Source organism: Penaeus japonicus, unplaced genomic scaffold (assembly GCF_977035675.1).
Source record: "Penaeus japonicus unplaced genomic scaffold, GWHDUDI00000001_assembly GWHDUDI00000032, whole genome shotgun sequence".
In the NCBI taxonomy this organism is placed as follows: Eukaryota; Metazoa; Arthropoda; class Malacostraca; order Decapoda; family Penaeidae; genus Penaeus; species Penaeus japonicus.
Window position 1 is genome coordinate 9,544,117 of NW_028234434.1, and position 26,217 is coordinate 9,570,333.

The 26,217-nt window shown below is 50.1% G+C and overlaps 1 protein-coding gene across 1 annotated transcript in view; it reads right to left on the reverse strand.

The window, feature by feature from the left end:
- Window positions 1-237: 237 nt before the first annotated feature.
- LOC122260688 (G1/S-specific cyclin-D2) overlaps window positions 238-26,217 on the reverse strand; it is a 45,070-nt gene continuing 19,090 nt past the window's right edge. The window contains exon 4 of the mRNA XM_043028065.2: window positions 238-2,980. Coding sequence (XP_042883999.1) covers window positions 2,637-2,980 — 344 coding nt within the window. The 3' untranslated portion in view covers window positions 238-2,636. The remainder of the gene's footprint in view (window positions 2,981-26,217) is intronic.

Genomic DNA, 26,217 nt, shown 5'->3' on the forward strand with positions numbered 1-26,217 from the left:
TATATATATATATATATATATATATATATATATATATATATATATATATATATATATGTACCAAAACAAAAAAGATAGAGCCAAATAGGAAAATATGAAAAGAAGAAGAAGAAAAAAACAGTAAGAATAAAAAAGGAGGGATAGAATTAATAAATTAAAAAAAGAAAAGACTGGATTCGCCATTGCTGTCCTTTTCCCCTCCCGCCCACCCTGCCCCTCCCATCCCCTCCCCCCCTCCCATACCCAAAAGAAGGTCGCGACTAGAGAATACCTGAGTCCAGGTCATCACACGCCATACTACATTCAGAGACATAAATATGAATACGAACAGAAAAAAATAAAAATAAAATAATGATAATAATAATAAAAGTGATAATGATATACAATACCATTTCATCATAATTACTAGAGGAACATACGAGAAAAAAAATCAACCCACGGAGGGCCTTTTTTGTGCTTTGTAGAAAACGAAAAAAAATAAAAAAATAAAATAAAAAGGATAATCGTAACTATAATAAATCCTAGGATAATATTTTTGAAGATTTTCTTTAAAATATTTTACTCATCCAAGCATCACTATTACTCTCACGAGCCTGACAAACATGCATCTATTCACCATTCGCAATTACTTAAAAATTATATCGATAAATCTTTCCTTCTCCTGTCTGCGGGTGTGCAGAATATGGATTTTGTTTCTATAGCAAATATAATATTACTCTATAAATTAACTGTAAACAGTGACAATTAATTTTTTCTAAAGACATCACAATTCTTCAAATCATAATTTTGTATCGCCTCATGGAATTATTTTTTTTGTATAAGGCACAAATATTCCGTACAGAAAAAAAATGAAAAACAAACAGAAGATCCGACAAGTTGATCGTTTACGCTACAAACACTCTCCGGAAGTGAATACATTCTAGACAGAGCTTCCGAGTTTCGGCAAAGGCACTTATTCAGGTAAAGAGGTTGACAAACACTCGAAAAAAATACGTTACCAAACCGAAAAAAAGGCAATTGGATTTACAAGAACGCAAATAGGATGCAAGTACAAACGTAGGAATGAAAGATTACACATATATATATATTCAGGCATCAAAACTGTTTCCTGATACTCGAGGGGGGAGAAAAAAAAAGGTAAATATCTCATAACGAAGCGACACTGGAATCCATGATACATACTTCAAAATATATATTATAAAACAGCCTATAAGTAGCAATATTAACAAGTATACACAATATATACACAATATGATTTATACAAGAGAGAACAATGTTATTTGCGCATGGTTTTCTCATAAAACCTACGAGATCATGGAATTTGTTCGTTTGTTACGTTCAGAACAGCATCCACAAACACTGGACTGAGACCTTCCCCAAGCTAATGCCCGAATCCGCGAGAGTCCTCCTCGTTTTGTTGAGAATCCAAAAAAATATATAAGAGCACCGTGGTTCTGACGTTTCCATTAACAATATATTTGATTATGACTTAAATAATACTGACACGTCATGTCGTGTTAGAACGTGATTTGTGAAGGAATAGAAGGGGAGTTACGCGTAGAGCTTGAAGGCGACTGCTCTCGCTTCCTGCAGGAACTCGAGTCCAGCTGGGGACGAGAGCGATTCTTCGTTTCCCGATGTTCTTCTCGAACTCGGTGCGACCGATGGGCTCTCGTTGACATCACCGAGAGCGATGCAACGTGGCAACTTTTCGCCTGCAATACGACAGGTTTGCAGACAGGCTTGTCTCTTAAGGCACTACTTAATCTACTGTACACCAAGAGGTTCGGCAAAAGGGTGCGAGGAAGGAGAGAGACGGGAGAGCGGGAGGCGACGGAGTGTCACCACGCCCTTCGTCTCCCCTTCTCAACCTCGACCCTCCATCAGCCATCTTCGACTGATGGCGCTGCTTCTCCTGTGGTTTAGTTACTTCGAGGCCTCCCTTCCTTCCCAAGTCGCCGGCTGCTGGCGCTCGACTGAATCTCAGGAATGCAATTTTTGTTGTACTTTTTTATCTATTTTTGGGAGCACCCTTGAGAAACAGCCGAGGCCGCAGGCAGCCGTGCAACTCGCGAAGGAGGGGCCGCTGGTTCCCCCAAGGTCCCCCGCCCCTGACTTTGACTGGATACAGAGAAATGACTGAGATCTACACCATTTGGTATGAGCCAGATCGCGCTGCGTCAGGACGTGAGCCGGCTGTTCCCTCGATCGGCCCTCCTGCTGGCTTCCCCCTCGGGGCCTCGCCGGAGTGCTTCGTCCGGCGGCCCTTCCCGAGGGGCTTTGGATTTCCACCCGTGTGCAGAGGCCATCGGGAGTCGCGGTCACTTCACCTCCTCCTTGAAATGTCTTTGGTTAGGCTACAGCTTCGCTTGAAAAAGAAAACCTTTTTTCTTCCTTTCTGAGGATCTGCTTGGGCGTCCCTTCGCGAGCCCGCGTGGATCAGCGGGCGCTCTCGCCAAGGACTCCCTTCGATCCTCCGATACCTGAGGCGCGGTGGAGGATGTGAGGACTCGGACTTCCACCGGCCACGTCTCCTCTGCAGCGCGTCCGTTACGACTTCTACGTCTAAGGCCCCGCAGCCGCGCCCCGCGAGGCCGCTGCGGCCGACATGCAACGCCCTACCGACGGCTCCGGCATCAGAAGTGGATGTCCGTCAGGTCGGTCGGAGTTTCGTTGCCGTCAAAAAACTCCATGGGCGAGGTGGGCTGCTGCTTGTTCGTGGGCGTGGTAGGGTGCTGCTGCTGCTGCGCCTGCTGTGCCTGCTGCTGCACGTGCATGCTTTCGGGGAGGATCGCGGTCTCCTTCTCGACAACCATCTCGATCTGCTCCACGATGGGCTGGAGGGCGTGGGCGTCAAGATTGACGGCGGCGGCGAGGCTGGACAGGATGGCCGCCCACTCGGCGACGTTGAGGCCGCGCACGGCAGCAACGATGGACGCCACCGCCACGGCAGAAGGCTCCACCTGCACGAACTCGGGCTCTGCGGAAAGAAGAAACGCGAACATTAGTCTCGAAACAGGCGGCTTACGGGGAACGGTTCAGAATAAGCCATTTCCAGAGAAGATCAAGCCGTTCCTAAGGCTCGGATAATGTCCACCACACAACACACTCCGGGCCGATAAGATCCCGGAGGCTCCCGATCGCCCCCGCCCCCCGCTGAGACCAGAAGCCCCATTACCATACTTATCGGGAGTTTAATCTAAATCAGCGAACACTGGCCGGGCTCTATCGCCTCCTACATCTAAATCTGGCGGCGGGAGTGATTGTAGGCAGCTCCCGGCCGTAGCTTCGCTGACAATCTAAATTTCCACGAGGCAGGATCATCCCTCTTAATCCCGATTGATATTCTCCTGTGGGGCAGACACGCGAAAGGCGACCTAACGAACACTTGGTCTAAGACCTAGGGCTTCCTTTCAAGAAACGGAGTGCTGGCCATCATTAAGGGAATATGGGCTTTGTGCTCTCTGTAATAGGGGTCATAGATGTCGGTAAACATTCCCTTTCCCCAAGACAACCATCCAGCTAATATCGCTAATACCACTTCAATACAGGGACTTCGAAAGGTGGATGGGTCCTGCAGGTGAAAGGCAGGGTCGGCAAAGTGGATCTGGCGAGGTGTATTTTCAATATATATATATATATATATATATATATATATATATATATATATATATATATATATATACACATATATATATACATACATACACACATGCTTATATGTGTGTGTGTGTGTGTGTGTGTGTGTGTGTGTGTGTGTGTGTGTGTGTGTGTGTGTGTGTGTGTGTGTGTGTGTGTGTGTGTGTGTGTGTGTGTGTCAAGAAAGTAGCCAGCGAGCGAGATTTGTATATTCAAGGCAGGAAACACGGATTGGGGGGCGGGGAGGGATGAATGCCAGGACCCAAATGGGAACACACTAACGAAGGCGACAAAAGCCGCCTCTCCGCCGCCGTCCCGGGGAAACAGCGGCAGGACCTGACCCATGTCACTCCCGACAATACCTGAGCTTCACACTCTCCTCCGGCAATTGTTCGCGCCGCTCGCCCGGATCGCCGCGCCATGCCTTAATGCTAAGGTTGACAAAAAACACGGTCCTTGCGACTGGTAGGATGCATTACGCGCTCATAACCGAGTCCGTCCCTCCCTTCCAGCAGCACCCGGGCTCCTTGCAGGAAGCACAAAGGAAGGCGCTCTGGACGAAAGAGCCCTGCGTGCATCCCGCCCTCCTCCTCGGCCACGCACTCGAGTCATAATGGCGCGTCGCTCCTCAAAGGGCCAGGGAGATTTTCCCCATTTACATACTGCCATTACGCCGCCATTAGCCTCGAAAGGGGGCTCCCCAGCCTCTTGGGGACGCCGCGCCCTCCCGCCGCGTAATGACGACCTCCAGAGGCCAATCACGGAGACGCCGCGATGGACGCCCGCAAACCTCACGCTTATCTGCAACAATGATACGCCCGAGCCGGCCGCCGCCCCTTCGGCCCCCCTCGCCCGCCCCGCCGAGTGCCCCGACAAGGCCACAGCGGGAAGAACTTCGCCAGCCGCGGCCCGACTCTCGTCACCCCCGCTCGCCCCCCCCCCCCCCTGCGCGCACCCCCCGCGAGGGCAAGTTCCTCTCCGCGACGACCTGCAAGCCCATTGTGTCCTCCCCGAGCCGGCCGCCATTGTCCTCGGGCGCGCCTTTGTTTCGCATTGTTGTTGTGTCGAACGGGGATGTATTGAGGGATTGGGAGACACCGGGGGCTCGGGGGAGGCGCCGGCCACGGGGGCTGACCCTTAGGGCTGCGGCGCCGGCCTCTCACAGCGGATTCTGAGCCCAACGGCCCCGCGCCAGAGGAGATTTATGGGGTTTTATCGCTCTATTTGGTGAGTCACCTGACCGAGAGAACTTGCGAGGAGATATAATATGTAAATCATATAATAAAATAGTATATATATATATATATATATATATACATATATATATATATTGTACCTATAATATCCACGCGCATGCTCGCTATCGAAGACTCCAAATTCACAAGGAAAGAAAAACTATATAGTGTAACTATCCCTCCCCATGACCAGCATGAACAGTATGAGAACACAATACAGAAAAAGGTGAATATGACAAAGTGTAGTAGCGCTCCCCCCCCCCCACCTTCGCTTCAAATAGTCTCTTCCCGTTTTCTGTTGTCCGCCGGCGATAGACCTTACTCTGGGACCTTTAACACGTGGTGCTGAATTCTCTCTGGTTTTGCATGGCTAGACTTTCTCTTACCATTTATTTGGTATTTGTTTTTATATTGATTCAGTATTTGTTTATCAATTTCTGTTGGTTTTTTCTACATTCATTGATTTTATTCGCTGGTTGGTTGTTGATCTTATGCCCTTCCGACAGTTCTGTTCATTTGGATCCATGTCGATCTTTGAACCTCATACAATACGGGGAAGAGAATAAAGAAGAAGAAAAAAGAACATAAAGCAAGAAACATTACCCTCCCCCTCCCCCCCTCAAAAAAAAATATATATATATAATTCAAGGGAAAAAGATGACACGACTGAAGCGTCAGGAAGCGCCCGAGAGAGAGCATGGCCAGGCCGGCGTCGACCCATCATCCCCCACGCCGCCGCCGCCGCCGCCGCCGCGCCGCTTCCAGCCTCCGGATCACTACTTCGTGTGGCGTTGTAGTTTCCGGAAAATGATCTCTCATCCGGACATTTCCTCTCCCGTGTTTCCGGCGCGTGTCCACTGTTGCATTGGCCTTTAAAGGGTTGAACGTCCGGAATCATTTCGGTGAACCCTTAATTAACTCAACCTGCCCATTGTTAACTACCTCCTATTTTTATCGGCTTCCTCTTTCCTCTCGCCGTTCGTTGAACCGTGGCTGTTAAAACCCGTGTTCGGCCACGTTCGAAGCAATGGCACACACGCATGCACTAAATGGATCATCCCAGGCTGTGTACACACGCGGACGGACTGTCAGGGAAAGAGAGAGAGAGAGAGAGAGAGAGAGAGAGAGAGAGAGAGAGAGAGAGAGAGAGAGAGAGAGAGAGAGAGAGAGAGAGAGAGAGAGAGAGAGAGAGAATATCAGAGAGAGAGAGAGAATATCAGAGAGAGAGAGAGAATATATGAGAGAGAGAGAGAATATATGAGAGAGAGAGAGAATATATGAGAGAGAGAGAGAATATATGAGAGTAGAGGAGAGGAGAGGAAAGGAGAAAATAGAAGCTAGGAGAGGAAAGGAGAAAATTGAAGCTAGAAGCTAGGAGAGGAGACGAAAATAAAGAATAGCAAATGAAGAGAAAAGAGTACAGAACAGACCACGTGGTGCACTGGAAGCAGCCTGGTGCTCCCTGCTCTCCCAGCTACACACAGACACTCTCTCTCACACACAAACAGCCTGAGGGCTCCTGCGACCGAGAGATCATGAAACTTGTGTTATTTGTGAAGTATTTCTTGTTGTTGGGTTATGAGGCGATTGTGTAGGTTGTGAGGGCAGTGGAGGGTAGCTATGAAGGTTCTTCTATCAGCTGCCAGACGGCATTGTGACGCCCCAGGGCTAGACAGGCTGGTCTTTTGTATACCGTCTACTCGCTACCGCGTGGGTATTTAAACGCCCTGTTAAGATACCGTTCTGTTTGCTCTTTTCTCTTAGCAATAGCCTTGATATTGCAGCCCATTGTGGAACAACCCCTAAGTGTTTTACGTATATGATTAAATTAAACAAACACTCAAAAGAACTTTAAAAAATCACGCAATTTCCTTTAAACTGAGGGTACACCGCGTCCCGTTTTCTACAGCCACGCGGTCCTCTACTACCACCTGGACATTTAAAAATGGCGGCCGTCGAGAGTCCAACTAGTGTTTTTCTCAAGCCCGCTGGCTGCCTGTTGCTGGGTATTTCTATCTCGCTTTCGAATTTAGTGAAACGTGTTATGATGTAGATAGAAATTCGGTCTGAAATGGAGACACTTACAATGATGTTGGAATTACTGTTCAAAAGGACTAATCTACCATTCGGAAGAAACTAATAAACATAAGGATAATTTAGTTGAAAGCTACGTTCACTTTATCCCCCTAACGTTTTAAATAATGCCACAGTAACGAAAGGAAATGTGATCCTCCTCTTTATAACAGTAACAACAAAAACAATATCAATAATATTAATAATACCGATAAATCTCATCTGAATCTCCATTATTAATGCATTCACTATCACCCCTCCCCCCTCCCTCCTTTCCAACATCCTCTCTCTCTAGCGGTACCTTTTTCCACGCCACCTCTTGGTACCCTCGGGCTGTGTCTGTGTGTGTGTGTGTTTGTGTGTGTGGTTGGTATCCGTAGTTGTGTGGTTGGAAACATGATACCAATATGAGTTAGCTGATGTTTGTGATGTTAGTACATGGTATCGTGGTTGGAACTTTGATGGTTCCATAAGTTCTGGTAATGTCTAGGAGAAAAATACAGGAAATATTCATCTTTCCAACCACCTCCCTTTCTCTCCTCTACCCCCCCCCCCCTCTCTGAAATCTGCATGGGATCACACTCTTCGCTTTGACGATCCGATCTTGTTAACTGGACTGAATCGCATTAAAACCTGATCTCTATATTGCTCGCTAGGCCTCTCCTCTCTCTCTCTCTTAACACGTCAGTCACATGTAAATGAGGTGGGGATTCTCAATCTATAGGCCTATATTTCCTTTTCGCCCCATTAGCATGTACCGCTACCTGAGTATGGCCTATTAATTCTTCCTTTTTTTATATCACCGACACATGATCATATTGTAATCAGAGCCTGCCTCCCGACGCCCTCGAAATCCGCCCATCCTATTCCACACGCCAATTACTCCATCACGAAACTATGCCAATTTACTGGTAGGCCTATACGCGCACCCATCACGATGTAAGCATGGCTGCGAGGCCTATTCAAAGCGTGGGTATACTGCCACCCCCCCCCCTCCCGCCCCACTCCCTCTTCCCTCTCCAACTCTCTTGCTTCCTCTCCACCTCCTCCTCGCCCTCTGCCGCTTCCTCTCACCCCCCCAACCCCCTCCCCTCTAATTTCGCTCACCTTCGCACTAGACGAGTCTCGCTTCGCCCCATATTCCGAGGACTTCATTACAATGGATAATAAAAAGCAATAGAGATGGGAAATGCCAGCGCGATAACTCACCCCCCTATCTACCCCTACTTCCCCCCCCCCCCATCCTTCGTCACTCCCCACCCCTCGTTTCCTTCGCGTTACTCTGGATGACAGACAGACAATCTCTACGACGTCACTTTTTGCGTCGAAAAAAAATCTGTCAGAAGAAAGGTACTCGAGGCGGTAAACGCAGTGACTAAAAGGAACGTTTATTGCTCGGTATAAAAACAGAGCTGCTTAAAAACACAAATACCTTTTCTTCTCTTTTTTTTTTAGTCTTTTAGCGATGGGAAGGGGAGGAAGGGAGGGAGGCAGGGATGACGAGAGGAAGAGAGGAAAAACAGAGAGAGAGAGAGACAGAGAGAGAGAGAGAGAGAGAGAGAGAGAGAGAGAGAGAGAGAGAGAGAGAGAGAGAGAGAGAGAGAGAGAGAGAGAGAGAGAGAGAGAGAGAGAGAGAGAGAGAGAGAGCAGAAAGAAAAACTCGACCTAGCTTCACCATTACGAAAATCTACACCTTCCACCAAATGGGGTTTATTGACTAATTCATGGGTAAGACCCGGGCAGGCGAAGGATGGCGAAGGCGGCCGCACCCGAGCCCGGGTCAGTCGCTTGCCAGCTGTCGAGCGGCGGGGCCCGGCGACGGCAAAAAGTCCCGTCCAGAGAAATCCAGTCGTCTAGGTCCCGCCGCCAACGACGCGGGCACTACGGCCGGCACGCGAAATATCCCCCGCCGTTTACACGCACAGCTGGATAGGACGTGTGTTCAGGTGGTCTACGCGTGCATGCGTCTACGCCGTGGAAATCCGAATCACACGTGCAAGGCTTCTCTTCTCACGCCGCGCTTGCAAGTAGAACCCGTGCAATCGTGCATCCCATCTGCGTATGTAAAACAAAGCGCGGGCGTACGTAGTGTATGTGCGTCCGCGCGTCTACCCACCGGAGCGTTTCCCACGAAGAGTAAGGGCTACGAGAACCGGAAGCTCTCGTAGTAGTGGCGCTCCGGCGTGACACAGCAGTATCTCCTGATGCCGCTAGTACTACGGCTACCATTGCTACTACGGCTATACTATCAACGCTAGATAGATAGATAGATAGATAGACAGATCGAAAGATAGATAAATAGATACAGACACACACATACACATGGGGATAATTCCATTAAAAAATGCACCAATTTGTAATAGGTGTCCATGGCGTTCGAACAGCATGAGATGGTAATAAATTGATAGCCAGCGGGTGAGATTGTAAGCCGTAGCGTCAACCCACTTAACTAATACCATCCTATGCACACAGACACGCTCTCTCTCTCTCTCTCTCTCTCTCTCTCTCTCTCTCTCTCTCTCTCTCTCTCTCTCTCTCTCTCTCTCTCTCTCTCTCTCTCTCTCTCTCTCTCTCCCGAATGTGAAAGGGAAATTACTTCTTATTATGAGAGTATCGGGGGTTCCTATCGATTGGAAGGGATGACTCCGCCCTCCCGCTAATAATTCACTAGGACTTGTCTGGCGTGTGTGTGTGTGTGTGTGTGATAGAGAGAGAGAGAGAGAGAGAGAGAGAGAGAGAGAGAGAGAGAGAGAGAGAGAGAGAGAGAGAGAGAGAGAGAGAGAGAGAGAGAGAGAGAGAGAGAGAGAGAGAGAGAGAGAGAGAGACAGACAGAGACAGAGAAAGAAAGAGAGAGAAAGAGAGAGAGAAAGAGAAAGAGAGAGAGAAAGAGAAAGAGAGAGAGAGAAAGAGAGAGATAGAAGCAAGGAAAAAAAGGGGGTGGGGGGCAAGAGCAGGAGTGAATCACCAACCTCCTGAACAAGCACATAAACCGCAAGCACATGAAAAAAAAAGAACACCAACACTTGTGGAGCTCAACATCCGCGAAGCTCTTGATGTATATTCCATGCTAAAAATACCCGACCCTTTCCCGAGGTCATAATTCACGCGAATTATGCACTCTCGCCACATCCATTACTGTGTCAATATCACACTCACCAAATAACAAATTGGGAAAAGTCGAAGCAATCGCGCGAAGGGGATTTTCCTCGACTTATCTTGTTCAAGGTGTGGCTTGGGAACGGATGTACATGTCTGTCTGTCTGTCTGTCTGTGCGTGTGTGTATGTGTGTGTGTGTGTGTTTGTGTTTGTGTGTGTGTGTGTGTGTGTGTGTGTGTGTGTGTGTGTGTGTGTGTGTGTGTGTGTGTGTGTGTGTGTGTGTGTGTGTGTGTGTGTGTGTGTGTGTGTGTGTGTGTGTGTGTGTGTGTGTGTGTGTGTGTGTGTGTATCTCTGCCTGTAAGTTCGCATTGATCCGCATGTATGCATGTGCGTAGGTTTGTAATGTATGTATTGCAGTCGGGGTACGAAGGGATGCAGAGCCCTTACTCCTCGCAAAACATTCATCTTCTCAGCCGAGGGTATCAGACAGGACCCGGAGGAGGGGTAGGGAGGGTAGGGAGAGAGGGAGGGAGGAAGGGTAGGGAGAGAGACGGGAGGGATGCGAGAAGAGGGAGACGCAGCGGGGGAAAAAAAGGGGGAGGGAAGGAAAGCGAGAAGGGGGAGAGAATAGAAGAAGAGGAAGAGGAGGAGGAGGAGGAGGAGGAGGTGGTGGTATGAGGGGGAGGCTCACCATACCCTACTCACCCTCGTCTTTCACACAACCCAAACATTCTCATCGACGTCTTATTTATGTAACTTGGGTAATATGTCCCGTCTCGCCCTCCCCCCCACCCCCGTCCCTCCGTGTCCCCGCCCGCCCGCCCGTCCGATCCTTCCTCCCTCCTCCCCCTTTCCCACCTGCCCCTACCTCCCCCGGACGCCCTTGTGAGGACGTCCCTAGCAACCCTGGCGGGGATGATCCGGGATCCTCCAGACGCTTCGAGGAGGGGGACTCCCAAACACCTCATGCGCGTCAGGAGGACCCATCCACCCTAAGCGGATAAGGGTCACGGGCCCTTTGGAGAGCGAGGGAGGCTGAGCTCTATGGAGGGCGAGAGGTGAGCACCTTCCCGACCCGCGTCATTGAGGGAGAGCCGTGAATACCTGCCAGCAAGACGCCTGAAAGCACGTGGACACAGAGCGAGGAGGAGGGAGGAGGGGGGAGGGGGGAAGGGGGAGGAGGAGAAGGAGGTGGTGGCCCGACATTCACCATTGCTTCTTAGGAATATACCTTACCCTCCCTCTACCTCTTCCTCCCCCCTATCCCTCCCTTCCTCGCTCCAACCTCTCCTTCCCTCCTCCTTCTACCTCCTCTTCCCCTCCACGTCCTCCCTCTGCCCCCCTTCTTCCTCCAACTCCTCCTTATTTCTTACTGTTACCAAGTTACTTCTCACCCGCGAGGACCTCTTCACACGCCCAGGTAACTCTCGAAGAAACGCCGTAAATCAAGTGAAAATTTGTCTGAAAGCCAACGCCAGAGGACACCCACCCCCCCACCCACCCTTCACACAACCTTCCCCTACCTCCTCGTCCCCCTGACCCCATCCCACCCGAAGGGCATTAAGTACAACTCGCATTGCATTCATTTGCAAACCTACCAACAGGAGCCGGTGCCAAAAGCTGCAATCAAGGGATCCCGTTGCAAGCCATGTAAAAACTGGCGCCGACAGAGGGTATATTGGGCCGCTGAGGAGGGGACGCGGACCTTTCTGGCTCAGAGAGGAGGAGGAGGAGGAAGAGGACTAGGAGGAGAAGGAGGAGGAGGACTAGGAAGAGGAGGAGGAGGAGGAGGACTACGTGGAGGAGGAGGAGCAATAGGAGGGCTAGGAGGAGGAGGTGGAGGAGGAGGACTAAGAGCTGGAGGAAGGAGGGTAAAAAAGGAAGCTTGATAAGGACAGACGACCGGCACAGGAGCCTGTGACAGCGGAAAGGCGAGGAAGAGGGAGAGAGGAGAGAGAGATAAAAAGAAGAAAGAGAGAGAGAGAGAGAGAGAGAGAGAGAGAGAGAGAGAGAGAGAGAGAGAGAGAGAGAGAGAGAGAGAGAGAGAGAGAGAGAGAGAGAGAGAAGAGACCGCCATAAAATATCAGCAGTCCGCGAGGATGATCCGCAGGCGCCCACTTGTGCCTGCGTGCATCGGCGGACGCGGCTCTAGAGGGCAGCCATCTTTCACACTCTAGTGAGCCACAAAGCCGGCGCCGTGTAAGCCGAATTTATGGCGTCGCTTGGCCATAATCGAGCCGTATGAAGTGTCGAGGCAGTACCACCGGCGCGACGCCCGCTTTGTGCCTACACTGCCGTGCTTGAATGCTCTTGAAAGGCCGGAGCCGCAAGCACCGCATGCACACGCCGCGCAGGCTCATTGCGGCCCGTGATTGCCGCCCTTCCCCGCGGCCACCACGCCCCGCCTGTGTCAACAACGCATAAAGCGCACGCAAACATTCAACTGCATTTTGCCGTCGCCAGAGCCATGGACTTACATGCACGCCACACCCCTCCCCATCCACCCAGCCCCCGAGTTCATACCCCCCCCACCACACCCCCTCCCCATCCGGGCCTCAAGGCAATGCATTCGGAATTGACAAATTTCGAGTCATCTTTCTCGGGCCTACTACGCCTACCTGGGGCTATTGAGGCGAACATCAGACCCGAACCGACCGCCGTTCGTCTCTGCCACCCTCCTCCCCCACCCGCATCCCATCCCCCCCCTTTTAGACGCCCCTTTAGAATCCGATATATAACCCCATGCTACAAAATAATACCCATTAATAAATAAGGTCAGAGCGTATCCATAAGCCACGACTCGGCTTTTCTTCTCTCTTTTTTGAAAGATTTATGTTGAATTCACATCATCAAGAGGTCATTACTCACGCCAAAGAGTCACCTCCCAACGGCACGACAAAAAGGCCTCAGTCATTACTCCAATTCGCGACTGATTCAACGACTCGACGACCCCCTTCCCCCTCCCCCCTCCCCCCCTCTAGCTCTTCCCCTCTTTCTATCCATCGTAAAACTGCAGATCTTTCAACCACACACCTTAATTTTCCTCCTATTGAAAGAAGGATTTCTCTCTCTCTCTCTCTCTCTCTCTCTCTCTCTCTCTCTCTCTCTCTCTCTCTCTCTCTCTCTCTCTCTCTCTCTCTCTCTCTCTCACGCTCATGATATAATCTGAATACCTGTCTCGAGCCCGTATCTGCGTGTGTGCGTGCGTGCGTGCGTGCATGAGCCTTGCAAGCACAGGGTGAGTGGTGCGTCCTCACACCTGGATCTCCAAGCACACCCGCTCTCTGCGGTTTGTGACGTCATCCGCCATTAGACACAACTTTGGCGGGCTATTATAATTAGCACTATTTATTGCTTTTATGGCTCATTTACGCCTTATTATAATAACAAAGTGGGCGTTATGACTGAGACAGAAAAATTCTAATTCGGTTTGGTGTTAAAGTTGCTTGCAGATTTTTCTTGCTTTTACGTATTCTTATTTACTGATAAGGGGGGAGGGGGGAGGACATATCCGTAACGTATATTTTGAAAAGAGTATGTGTTTTTTATCTGTTTTGCCTAAATTGACTAATAATTTTGCTTACCCCGGTCCCCGAAACCTAATGAACGTGGGGGAAGGGGGGGAGAGGATAGAGGGGGAGGGGGGGAAGAGGGGAGTCCTATAGGCGGCCGGCGATGTCAATGCCGCCAACGGTAGCGATCCAGCCGTTATCGTGGCCCCGAGCCCCCGCCCCCCCTCTCACCTTTGTCCCAACGACCAACAGCGACCTATCCCCCTCTTCACCCTACCCTACCCCACCCCACCCCTCCCCTCCCCCTCGCCTCCCTTTCCCCTTCTCTACTCCCCTCTTCCCTCTCCTCCCCCCTCCCCCCATTGCCTCGGTGTGAATGTGTTCATTCTCCTCGTAAAGCGAAAAGCCGAGAGAGAAATTGTAACTGAAAAAAAAAAAATGAAAAGATGGACGCCCTTGTTTAACGGTCGAGGCGCGCAAGCACATAGCGCCGACGCCGTTGGGATTAGGGCGGTGCGCATCCCGGATTTTTTTTTTTTTTTTTTTTTTACTTTACTTTTATTTAAAACTCTCGTTTTCTGTTGTTTTATCTTTTATATACTTTACTTTTATTCTAAAATCTTGCCTCCTAATGTTTTATCTTTTTTTTTTTTTTACTTTACTTTTCTCTAAAAAATCTTTGAGGTCTTGCGGCTTCATGTTTATAGTGCCTCTTTATCCCATTAAAAAATAGGGAAAGGTTGGAAGGAAGGAAGGGGAGGAGGAGAGGGGAAAAGAATATAGGAGGAGAGAGAGGAGAGTAGCAAGGGGAGGGAGGAAGGTCGAGAGAGGGAGAGAGAGGGAAGGAGAAGGGAAGAGAGGAGTGATAAAAGGTAGGGGAAGGGGAAGGAGAAGGGGAAGGGGAAGGGGAAGGGGAAGGGGAAGGGGAAGGGGAAGGGGAAGGGGAAGGGGAAGGGGAAGGGGAAGGGGAGATGGGGAGGAGACGGTAAGGTACAGAGGGGTCGGGAGAGGGGACTTGCACAGCCTAGAAGAAAAGTGCAACCGGTTTCTGGGTCGAGACACGAGATCTGACGTGAAGCGGTGGAGGGGGTGGAGGGGTGGAGGGAGGGGGAGGGGGTCAAAGAAAGAATTGGAGAAAGTGTAAGAAAAACAAAATGAAGGGAAGAATTGGTCGTATGTGCATGCGAGTACGAGGGTGAGAGCGAGGGAGAGAAAGAGGGAGAAAGAGAGAGAGAGAGAGAGAGAGAGAGAGAGAGAGAGAGAGAGAGAGAGAGAGAGAGAGAGAGAGAGAGAGAGAGAGAGAGAGAGAGTTAAAGTGCAAGATCTGATAAATGAAGGGGGTTGGCAAAAGGGAAGAGGAGATAACGGAATAAAAGGCAAAGGCACATATAGAAAAAAGAGAAGAGAAGAGAACGGGGGAGGCGAGAAGAGAGGAGGGGAGGGTATAGAGGGAGACGAGAAGGAGAAGAGAGAGAGGGGAGAGAGGGAGGAGAGAGAGGGGGGTGGGGGGGGGGCATGGGCACGTGTCGGCTTCAGAAAGTCCTGACCATTGCACCTGGAGAAGACGCGCTCACGTAACGGTCGGCGGAGGGGAAATACGGAAAGTTTCGCTCGAGCTCCGCGGGAGACGCAGCGCCTCGGACGGACGCACCTTTCCGGCACTCGAGACGGAACGAAATGCAACAGCTCCGCCCGCGGGATCACTCGGGCACACACGCATTCATCGGGGCAGCGAAATTACACTCAGGGCACCGAGGGGGGGGGGGCACACGAAGCTCCTCACTGTACCAAAATCCCGGCACATTGGGTGTATTACGCCTGTTGCTTTTATATACTGTAATGTAACCGACCTCTGAAACGGCGAATTTGAGGTGTGATTTCCAATATTAGATAATAAAAAAAATATATATATATAAAACGAGCGATCTGAAAGAATGACTGCAAAGCGTGAGAAAAGAAAATCTATTACCGTCTTCAAGCAAGACTGAATTGTTAAGAACACCTCTGCTCACACCGTATAATAACGTGCAAGACATCAGCGTTAATTCGTGTTGATATTAATGCGTTGATGTCACGACCCAGCGGAGTGTGCAACGACTTCCCCCTCCCCCTCCCGACCCCCTCCCAGGACAAGCTCAAGGAAGCAGAGGAAGACAAGAGGATACGGGATAAGGAAGCGAGGAGGACAGTCCCGCAGATGGCCCACTTTGCAGCTCATTAACCTCCGCGAGCGACGCCTGTTAGAGGGGTAGGGGGGAGAGAGGGAGGGGGAGCCAGTGTCCTGAGACGGCGGCGTTAAATTGCCAGACACGCCGTAAGTCCGCGACGCCAACAACACCCACACACACACATCGAAGACGCAGCGCCCCTCCCTCCCTCCCTCCCTCCCTCCTCCTTAACCAGGTGAAGGACTCCCCTCGCGCCGGCGGGGCATGACGGCGTCCTCAGGAATCAATTAAGGACTCCTTGATCCCCTTGGGTGCCTCCAGATGCCCGGTTACGCGAGGGCAGCCGGCTGTTTAAAAAGTTGGACAACACTTAATTGCCATGGAGAGGATCACGAACAAAAAGGGCCTGCCACTTCGACCGGAAAATGTGAACGAAATGTATGGAAAAATAATACATAATACATGTTTCGTCGATAATAAATTATATAGAAAATCCTTAGATGATGATAGCAACTTCAGTTATGAGGTTTATTAATTCAACCTACTAAACCGCTCTCATGTTCTTCATCAACCACCAAGACACAGTGGAAATAGGCCAAGGTAAAATGCACAGCCTTTCGCTTTTTAAACCTCCCTCTCTCGATTTCCCCGAGATAAACGAAGAAAGAGAAAGAGAGAGAGAAAAAAAGGAAGGAAAAAAAAGAAAAGAAGAAAAGGCTTTGGCGACAAAAGACGAAAACCCACAATCTGGATCGGTATCTAAGGCTGCATCAAAATTCCTCCTCAAGTACTCGTTGGGGAGCGTGGGGGTAGGGGTGGGGGTGGGGGAAGAAAGGAAGGGGTGGGGGTGGAGATGAAGGAGGAGGAGGAGAAGGGGTGGGAGGGGGATGGGAGGCTGCGGTCTATACCTTGTTGAGCAGTAACCAAATACCCATAGCCACAGTCTTTCTCTTCCCCTTTCCTCACTCTCTCTTTCTCTTCCCCTCTGTAATTCCCTCCACCCCCTCTCCTTCTCGAGTCCTCATTCCACCTCCACCCATTAGGGCTATTATATCAGCTTTCTTTGGCCGTACAATCGCCCCCCTTCGCCCGCCCCCATTCACCCATAGATGAGGCTGTAATCACGGCCAGGAGAGCCCTTCAGCTGCCTTGTCGAGACGAGCACGTGTTCGAGTCTTGAATGGCTCGGCCTCCGCGCGAAACACAGGACCAACTCGTGCCAACACAAACAACGACAGTGCACACAAAAGCGACACGCACGCACACACGCACGCACACACACACACACACACACACACACACACACACACACACACACACACACACACACACACACACACACACACACACACACACACACACACTCACTCACTCACTCACTCACTCACTCACTCACTCACTCACTCACTCACACACACACACACACGCACATTCCCCGCCTAACGAAGCATTAAAAACCCTGGCGATCGCATAGCCTACGCGTCCAAGACTGTATTTACAACATTCTTCGAGGCATTACACAAGGAGCGGGGAGGGGGGGGGGACCAACGCCGGATTTGGGAAGGATTTATCGAAGGATGGAACTTGCGGTCAAGACTAGGATGAGAGACAAAGGGTCTGTACAGGATTAACATGCTTAGGATCTTCGCCCGCGCGCTGTTTACAACTAAATCCCTCCTGAGCAAGGTCGTGTTCAAGGAGATCCTATTGTGTGTGGTCCTAAATGCGTCGATTAGGAATATCTATCGATCTGTGTGTGTGTGTGTGTGTGTGTGTGTGTGTGTGTGTGTGTGTGTGTGTGTGTGTGTGTGTGTGTGTGTGTGTGTGTGTGTGTGTGTGTGTGTGTGTGTGTGTGTGTGTGTGATCCCACAGCCAAAATTATTTCAATTTTTCATCCGTCCACCGCTGCAAAAGTAAACCTTTTACCTGTGACGCGATTTGCCCACACGTGACAAATGAGCATCGAGGTTTGCGGTCAGGGGTGCGCTTGGGTGCGAGGTCGCATATCGTGTCAAAGAACTTTTACGGTGTTGAATCCCCTCTGTTCGCATCCTATCCCGTTTATGTTTCTGATACATAGGATCAAATAATTACACATTAGATTGTCCACATCGCAACATCTTTCTTCACGGTCGGAGAAATGAACCGAAATTAGCGAAGACAAACAAAAACATAGGACGTTGAATAAACCCGACTAACACATAGGCGTGGACACCAGCATCCCTATAATTTAATATAATTGTGGCAGAGGCGTTGGTTTCCCGGACTTTTAAACGACTCCACCCTACGCACGCGCACGCTTTGCTTCCGTTTCGACAACTCGCCCGCAAAAATGGTCGCCCATAACGATATGTTTCGCGTCGGCACCGGAAGTACAGGCGCGGATGTATGTCAGTGTGGCGCTTGACTATGTGTTTATTTATTTATTTATTTATTTTTTTCTAGGATTGGCTCTATTTTATCAAGGTTTGTCTTTATAAAAGTAATGATGATTAATAATAAGATATTTTTGTCGCCTTCTCATCAATATCAGCAACCCTGTTTCCTGACGTCACTTCCGGTCAGACACGAGCGGTGCGGTTGGCTGCCCTGATTACTCGGCGCAGCCTCACACCTTGCACGTGACTATCCCCCTCCCACTTATCCAGTTTCATTTGCTGTGCCATTTTTTTGCAAGTACAGCTTTTTTGCACTGAAAAAGTGCAATGAAATTCATACAAATAAATAAGAAAAAAAATCACAAAAGCCTCCGTTTTCTTTCGCATCTCCCCTCTTGCCGGACGCCATACATCAACACTTCCCCTCTGGCCGCGACAGCTTCCATAGGCAGGGAGGGGAAAACTCGAACTTGAAATAGTAGAAATCCTTCCCCTCTCCTCCCCTTCCCTTACATCCGGGTATTATTTCACTGTCCTGTGTGATGGCCGTCGTTTCTAGGATAATCTAGTAGGTCACGAGATCGAGCCGAGGCAAGTTGATCTCATGGGAACACACTCATGTCCTCCTCTTCTCTTCCTCTCCTCTCCTTCCCTCCCCTCCCCTCCACGTTCATTAGCGCCTGTTTATCTAGGAACGGTTTTTAAAATCAAGGTGCACACTCATACACGTGACTCACGTTCCTCCGCTCGTCTATTTCAGTCTTGAGTAACGTCACCCTTCGTATCTAAAAGCATCTCTTAAGATATTTTTTCCCCGATATATAAACACCCTTTTCCGTCCCAATAAATCACATCTATAACACACATCACACATGTCACGTCATCGTAACCCCAAAAACGGGTAAAAGAAAACCGCAAATACTGCGAAATGAAAAGTCGAGACCACAACCCGGGTCTAGAACTTTCTCTTTCCTCCGCGCCTTGTTGCCCCGTGCGGTCGCGTCGGTCGCTCGCTGGTTACTTTGTTTGCCGTTGATGTGGCTATGTCGGCGCGACGTTGTTAACCAAGAAATTGACAAAAGGGAATAAATGAGTCACTGGAAATCGGGACTGGTGGTTTTTTGAGTTTTCAAAAAAAGAGAGAGAGAGAAAGAAACGTGTATATATATATATATTTTTTTTTTTTAAAGGATAAAGCCGTGGGAATTAACGATGTCCGTGGTGGTGATTAATCGAAACATAGAATCAATAGAAGAAAACCGAGGCCTAAACATAAGGAGAAGAGGAGAGGAAGAAAGGCGCCATTTAAGGTCAAAGGTTCGATCCCATCTCCGGAGATAAGAGACATCAGATAAGAAGTTCAAAAGCCCGAGAAAGGAAGACAAATACGGCCGGAGGAAGACATAGATAACGAGACGGAGCGATGCCTCACGGGCGCCTTGGACCGCGGGCTTGAGGTGGTGGTGTGTGGTCAGCCCATGATGGCGGTTGAGGCTGTGTGGTTGTATGGCACGACTCGGCAGGGGGGAGGGAGGGGGAGGGGGGTATTGGTCTAACCGCCCATTCCACGCCCATATGCCTGGCTGGGCACGCCCCTCCTCCTTCTTTGCCCACGAGTTAACGACGTGTATCTTAAGACCTCACTTCCTTTCTCCACCTCCCCCCTCTTCCCCCTCCCCCTACCCGGTCTTATCACGTCTTGAGAACAATTCTTCATTTATCAATACAAATCCCAAAGATTATAGAGTAGAAACACGACATTTCCAACTTTCGAGTTGAGATGATACGCAATGCATCTTACAATCATCATTACCATCAGAGTCCAGACGCTTGACCGAGAGAGGGGGGGGGGAGAGGGAAGAGGGACACCCGCCGCCCCCCGCCCCCCCGCCTGACACATTCCTGCGTGCTGGAGGCCGCGTACCTCAAGCTGGAGGTCGCTGGGTGAGTTAGAGGCAGCGGAACACCCTCCTGCCGCATCTCGGCGGGGGACCTCGCTGCACTGATGGATGGCTGAAGGAGTGAGGAGTGAGGAGTGAGGAGTGAAGAGTGAGGAGAGAGGAGTGAGGAGAGAGGGGTGAGGAGAATTAAGAGGAAGAAGAACAGCGGAGGAGGTGGAGTGAGGAAGAAGAAGAGTGGAAGTAGAAGGAGGAGGAGTGAGGAGTAAGGAGAAATAGAGAGGAAGACGAGTAGTGGAGGAGGAGGAGGAGTGAGGAGAAATAAAGAGGACGAAGAGTAGTGGAGGAGTAGGAGGAGGGATGAGGAGGAGCGAGAGAGACGAGTCTTCATCAAGGAGATGCGCTGCTGTCTTGTCCCGAGGGAGAGCGGGTGGCCGAGGGTGACATAGGGTGACGGGTGACGGGCCCTGCGTGAAAGGACAGGGTGTGTGAGGGGGGTGGGGGGAGGGGGGATTTTTGTTACGAGCGTGTTGGTTCGGGCGAAGGTTTGTTGTGTGGGCGGTGAATAGGTGGGTTTCGCTGCGGTTGTGTGGCTGGCTGAGTAGCGGTGACCTAGCATGAGTCACATACGGAGAGAGAAAGAGAAGGAGAAAGGGGGAAAGAGAGATAGAGAGAGAAAGAGAAAGAGAGAGAGAGAGAGAGAGAGAGAGAGAGAGAGAGAGAGAGAGAGAGAGAGAGAGAGAGAGAGAGAGAGAGAGAGAGAGAGAGAGAGAGAGAGAGAGAGAGAGAGAGAAGTTGAAGAACAAGAAGAAGGAGGGGACAACAAAGTATATACCCGAGTTACCCATACACACATTACACGATGCGTAATGGAAGGCCCACATGAGCCCAAATGACAGTCGTTAGGAATCGTTAGTGAGCCGTATTGGCCGTTTGCGGTCATTTACGGAAGATTTTCGAACGGGAAAATTTTGCGGTGTGCTTTTCCTAGCCCACCCCCCCCTGTCCATGTCCCGAGGATTCGTGTAAACATGATAATTACCCGAATCCCGTGGCACCTTCGCTTAATGGAGACATAACTAGTTTGCGCAGCGAGTGTGTCGGGGCGGGGCAGGGGGTTGGGGGTGGGGGGGTCAGGAGGGCGGGAAGAGTAGGCCTAGGTGAGATCTTGGGCCTACGATAGAGATGGCGGTTACAAGGGTGTGTTTACTCAGCGGCCGGCCGGACGGGTTGGCAAGCGAGCGAGCGAGCGGTGCAGTAAATAGCTATGTCCCCCCTCTAAAAAAAAATTACTACATCATGGCCCTTAATGTCCCTGGAAATTGGTCGGGGCATCGCAAGTCGGACGAGCTCGCGCGCCCTCCAAAGTAAGCCGGGAAGGGTTGGCGTCTTCGAGGTCCCAAAGGCGTGGTCGTCGCGATGGCGTGAGAATGTCACAGGGTCGCCCAAGAAGTTTTCGGATAATTTGCGGCTTCAGACCCCCCACCCCCCCTCTCTCTCTCTCTCGGGTTATGTCTTCTATCCGGCGAGAATTTAATTGTCTTCTGTAATGAAGGTTATCCGTCTTCTTGTCGCCGTATCCGACACCCAGTACAACAGGAGGGGGTGGAGGGAGTTTAGCGGAAGGGGAGGGGGGAGGGGGCTGACTGGAACTCTCTTTTTCACCTTTCACGCTAAAACTCACCTTCCCCCCCCCCCTCCGACCTTCCAAACCGGCCAAACGCTCAAACACACAATTCTGTAAACACATTGACAGTTATAATTGGAAATGGGGACGGAACCACGGGCGCGCGGGGCTCAAAATGTTTATAACTCTTTCCAGCCAACGTCAAAGGGTTTATAGCCCGCCCGCACAATGCTGGACTAATTCCGAAATTTCGGCCATTTTTCCAGGACTCCGGAGGACACGACCGCTCTCTATCAAAATCAACAAAGGGCCCCGCGACCTCCTTCGGCAGTTGTCGCCCTTGTGGAGGCCCGGCTGAAGGACTAGTTTCCCATTCGCAGCCGGTGACTATGGCCTCAGAGGATTAGAAGTGTGGGGGCGTGTGGGGCTGTGGGCACAAAGGGGTCGCGTGGCCACGCTATTTATAACTCCACAAAACCCACACCAGGTACATGCCGGACTCGATGTCCCGATGAGTTATCAGGGCATCTGTCGGGGTTCGGGGCATCGGGTGTCGCATCGGCGGGGAATCGGCTGCTGGATCTCGGCCGATAAGGGTCGCGCCCCGCCGGGAAACACACCGCTTGTTTGCCCGACGCCCGATCGCGCAAGAATACGCCCGTTTGTCCGCGGCGATAAATTTGTCGATCGCATCTGACGTCAAGTCTTCTCCCGGCTGTGAGCTCCAGCTGTCTCATTAACTCGTTATAATTAACACCAACACTCGCTGCCAACACACTTATGTAAAAAAAAAAAAAAAAAAAAAAAGTGATAGATGATTTATAACCGGAAACATTACTTCCCAAAACGGCACACGATCGTCAAAACACAATATTCATGCAGCTGCTGTGTCTCGAAGAGCAGCAGAAAGTAGCAAGCAACCTCGAATCCCAAGCCGACCCGCATGTCTCCCACTTTTTCCCCGTTTATTTTCTCGTTTTTTTTTCCGCTCCACTTGAATTTTTATTAAACTTCAAAACCGATTTTCTAAGTCCCTCCTGAGACCGCGCGACCCGAGTCCTCAGAAAGGGATTACCGCCGTTCTCCTACGAATCCATAGAGCCCAAGATGGTAAATCCCTCTTAAGTAGGATAAATCCGCGAGCAATATGATGACTGACCGTTCTAATCGCTCGGGATCGCATGCTCGGAACCTAACTCTATCACGGGCTTTAAGGCTTTGGATATATTGTGGGCTATACGTGTAAACCTTTAAGAAAAAATAAAATGTTCATCTGGACTTTAACCAGAATAAGAGAGAAAAATAGGGTCAAGACTGAAATCAGGAGACAAGAAAAAGAATCAGACTTATTCTTACATCTCCCCCTCCCCCCAACACATGTGCACCCAGAGAGGCCACAGACACACACATACACACACGTACACAAACAGTCTACGCACACGCACGCACATCAAACCAGTTCGGCAAATCGCCCGAGGCTGAGGATCGAGCCCCACGTCACCTGGTTCGCGTGCGGCTACCTTGGGGCGGCGCGCTATCAAGTCTTCGTACCCTGAGGACCAGTCTGAACGGACCGATCACTAATTAAAGGGGAGTGTTATGATACGTAATTACGCTCCGAGTAAGGAGGAGAAAGAGGAGGAAGGGGGAAGAGGAAGAAGGGGGAAGAAGTAGGGTGTATGACATGAATAATAGTAAGATGATCGCGACCAGGAGGGAGAGGTTGAAGATAGGTATTTACGAAAGCGTTGAAGTCACCGTCTGCGCCTCCGGAATGTCTTTCGAAGAGGGAATGAAAATGTCCCTCTTTTCCTTGCGCCCCCCCCCCCTCTTCCCTCGCCTTCCCCCCTCCGGATCGTACGTCGTCAATCGGTCTGCAGGTCGTCTGTCAGAGAGGAGTCGTCGGCCACAGCTTCCTCCCGCAACCACCTGAGGGGCGTCGCATGCTTAAGATAACAAGGATAGCTCTTTCGTAAATTTGGTGGGCGTCGTGCGGTCTGGCGGGGGTGTCGGGCGCCATAAACCGGGGGACTGTTTAAGGTAGACAATGACAGGAAGTCTCGGGCCGAGGGAGAGGAGCTTGAGTGAAACATTAACCTGTCTGTGCGTTCTGTGTCTCTCGGGGTCTCTCTTTTCTCTTCTTTCTCTCTTGCTCTTTTCTCTCGGGAAAGAAAAGCGAATCACCAAACATTCAGAGGAGTGACACAGCCTTTGCCAACGGGTCGATTTATGAAAATGCCTTTGCCAAGAGAAAGAAGGAAGAATGCCCGAGAGCTCCTGGCGGCCACGCGACTTCTGCCAATCCATCGACCATCTGTGCTCCTCCGCGACACCGCCATTCACCTTCGTCTGTCGCTCTAAGAAGACGTCGGTGCCTCACAGACGGTAGCCTCCTTCTCCTCCTCCTCCTCCTCCTTTTCCTCCTCTTCCTTGGGCCCCCTTTTCTCATTTTTCTTTTGTTCGGTTATTATTCTTAAATCTCCCCCTGAGGGCTGGCTGGTTCGAGATCGATCAAGGTCGCCTTTTCCTTGACGGTTGAGACGCACACCGAAAGAAACGGGAGATTTTTTCCCGTTTTCTCGTTCAGGGGATATTAGTTCCCCTTGTCCTTGAAGGATCGCTTACCAGTAGCGGGCTTGGGGGGGATTTATCCTGGGGTGGAGGAGAGGGGGGGAGGCTGATCCTGATGGCACATGATTTAACTCCCTTTTTTCCTTTCTTTTTCCTTTCCTTTCTTGTGAGGTGAGTTTAGAGGCCGACATTAGGGATAAGGACAGGTGGCCAAAAGAAATCGTTGCAGCGAGAAAAATGAAAATAATGAAGAAAGAAAAAACTGATTTGATTTATTTGCGTTGCCCTAATTTCGCAATTGAAGAGCCTCCTGTAGACTCTGTGAAGATGTAAATGCGTTCATTCATTTGCAAAATCGTGCAAAAAGTCTTATGACTGAGTGAACATTGGAGGAACTTTTTGCCTCACAAGTAGAGGGGTGTTTTTGCTGGCTGCGAATAGGGCCCCTGGGTGGGTGGGGCAATGGGGGGGATAGGAGGGGAGGGAAGGAGGGTGCAGTCGGGAGGGAAAGAAGGGACACAGAGTTTAGTATTCTTTAGGAGGGACCTGCGTAGCCTCTCTCTCTCTCTCTCTCTCTCTCTCTCTCTCTCTCTCTCTCTCTCTCTCTCTCTCTCTCTCTCTCTCTCTCTCTCTCTCTCTCTCTCTCTCTCTCTCTCTCGCGTGTACAATTGCCGTTCGAGTCGCGTCCCGAACAAATTGCGACGCTCGAGACATCAATTAGCATAAAATATGAGTCGCCGGCCGAGTCCAGTGTCTGGCTTGGGCCTCGCTAATGGCCGTGTCGCCTTCTGGTTTTATGATTACTAATTTATATCGACTTTTAAAGGGATATCCATCAGGCGAATTCTATAGGCCTAGGACGCGCCTTCCGGAGGGGAGTTACAAGAGTCAATCATTCGCTAGTGTTGTGAACCAGCAATAAACTGCAATGAAGGGACAGGCTGAGATCTGAAAGAAGTTCCTTTTGCATTTCTTTATAGGTTGGGTGGCCTTCTCTTATACGTTAATAATGGTGTAACGGACGCTGGAGGCATAGGCCCAACACCGTCATATTTTGATGAGAAGAAATCTTGACAATAGGCTCATGATGGCCGGGGGAGGGGGGGGAGAGGGGAAGGGTAGCTTGGGTGATGGTGAGTAACCTTTTCATATTTCGAAAGTGATAAAATCAAGGTCCTATCACTGGTGATAGAGTGAGAGAGAGAGAGAGAGAGAGAGAGAGAGAGAGAGAGAGAGAGAGAGAGAGAGAGAGAGAGAGAGAGAGAGAGAGAGAGAGAGAGAGGAAAGAAAACATAATATGCAAATAAAATCTACAAACGATATGTAGTGTGCGTGCGTGCGTGCGTACGTATGTATGTGTGACCAGACTAAACATCCGCTCATTACACCAACGAAACAATTTCATCTCTCGGAGAGGAATCGGATGCCATACGAGGCTGTTGGGAGACATTCAGATGCTAATTACCAAAGAAAAAGTGGGGTGGGGGTAGAGGGGGAAGGGAAAGGGAGAGAGAGCTAAATAAACGATGGCCCTTTGAAGAGCTGCAAGAAAGAAAGAAAGAGGAAGAAAGTAAAAAAAAAAAGAGACGCGTAAGAGGAGCATGGCTAAACGGAGCATAAAGAGCAAGGGGTGATAAAAGAGAGAAAGAGAGAGAAAGATAGAGAGAGAGGGAAAATAAAGTCAAAGACGAACAAGTCTCTAAAAAAAAGGGAAAAATAAGAAAACATTTTCTTAAAGGAAGGGGAATGAGATCACGTCACCTCTGAGGACGTTAAGACACCCCAAAGGAGAAGCCAAAGGGGGTAAAAGTCCAAAGAGGAAATCGTTCTTAGAGGCAAGATTTCGGGAGGCCGACTCTCTGTTTACACACACACAGAAGAAGGCGGGTTAGTGTGAAAAAGGGGAGCTCCCACAGCTGTAAATGGTTATTTTTCTACCCTTTTTTATATATAGTAAAGCTGATCTCCCCCCCCCCCCCTTCTCTTCGCTAAGACCTGCATCCATGACATCCTACGGGC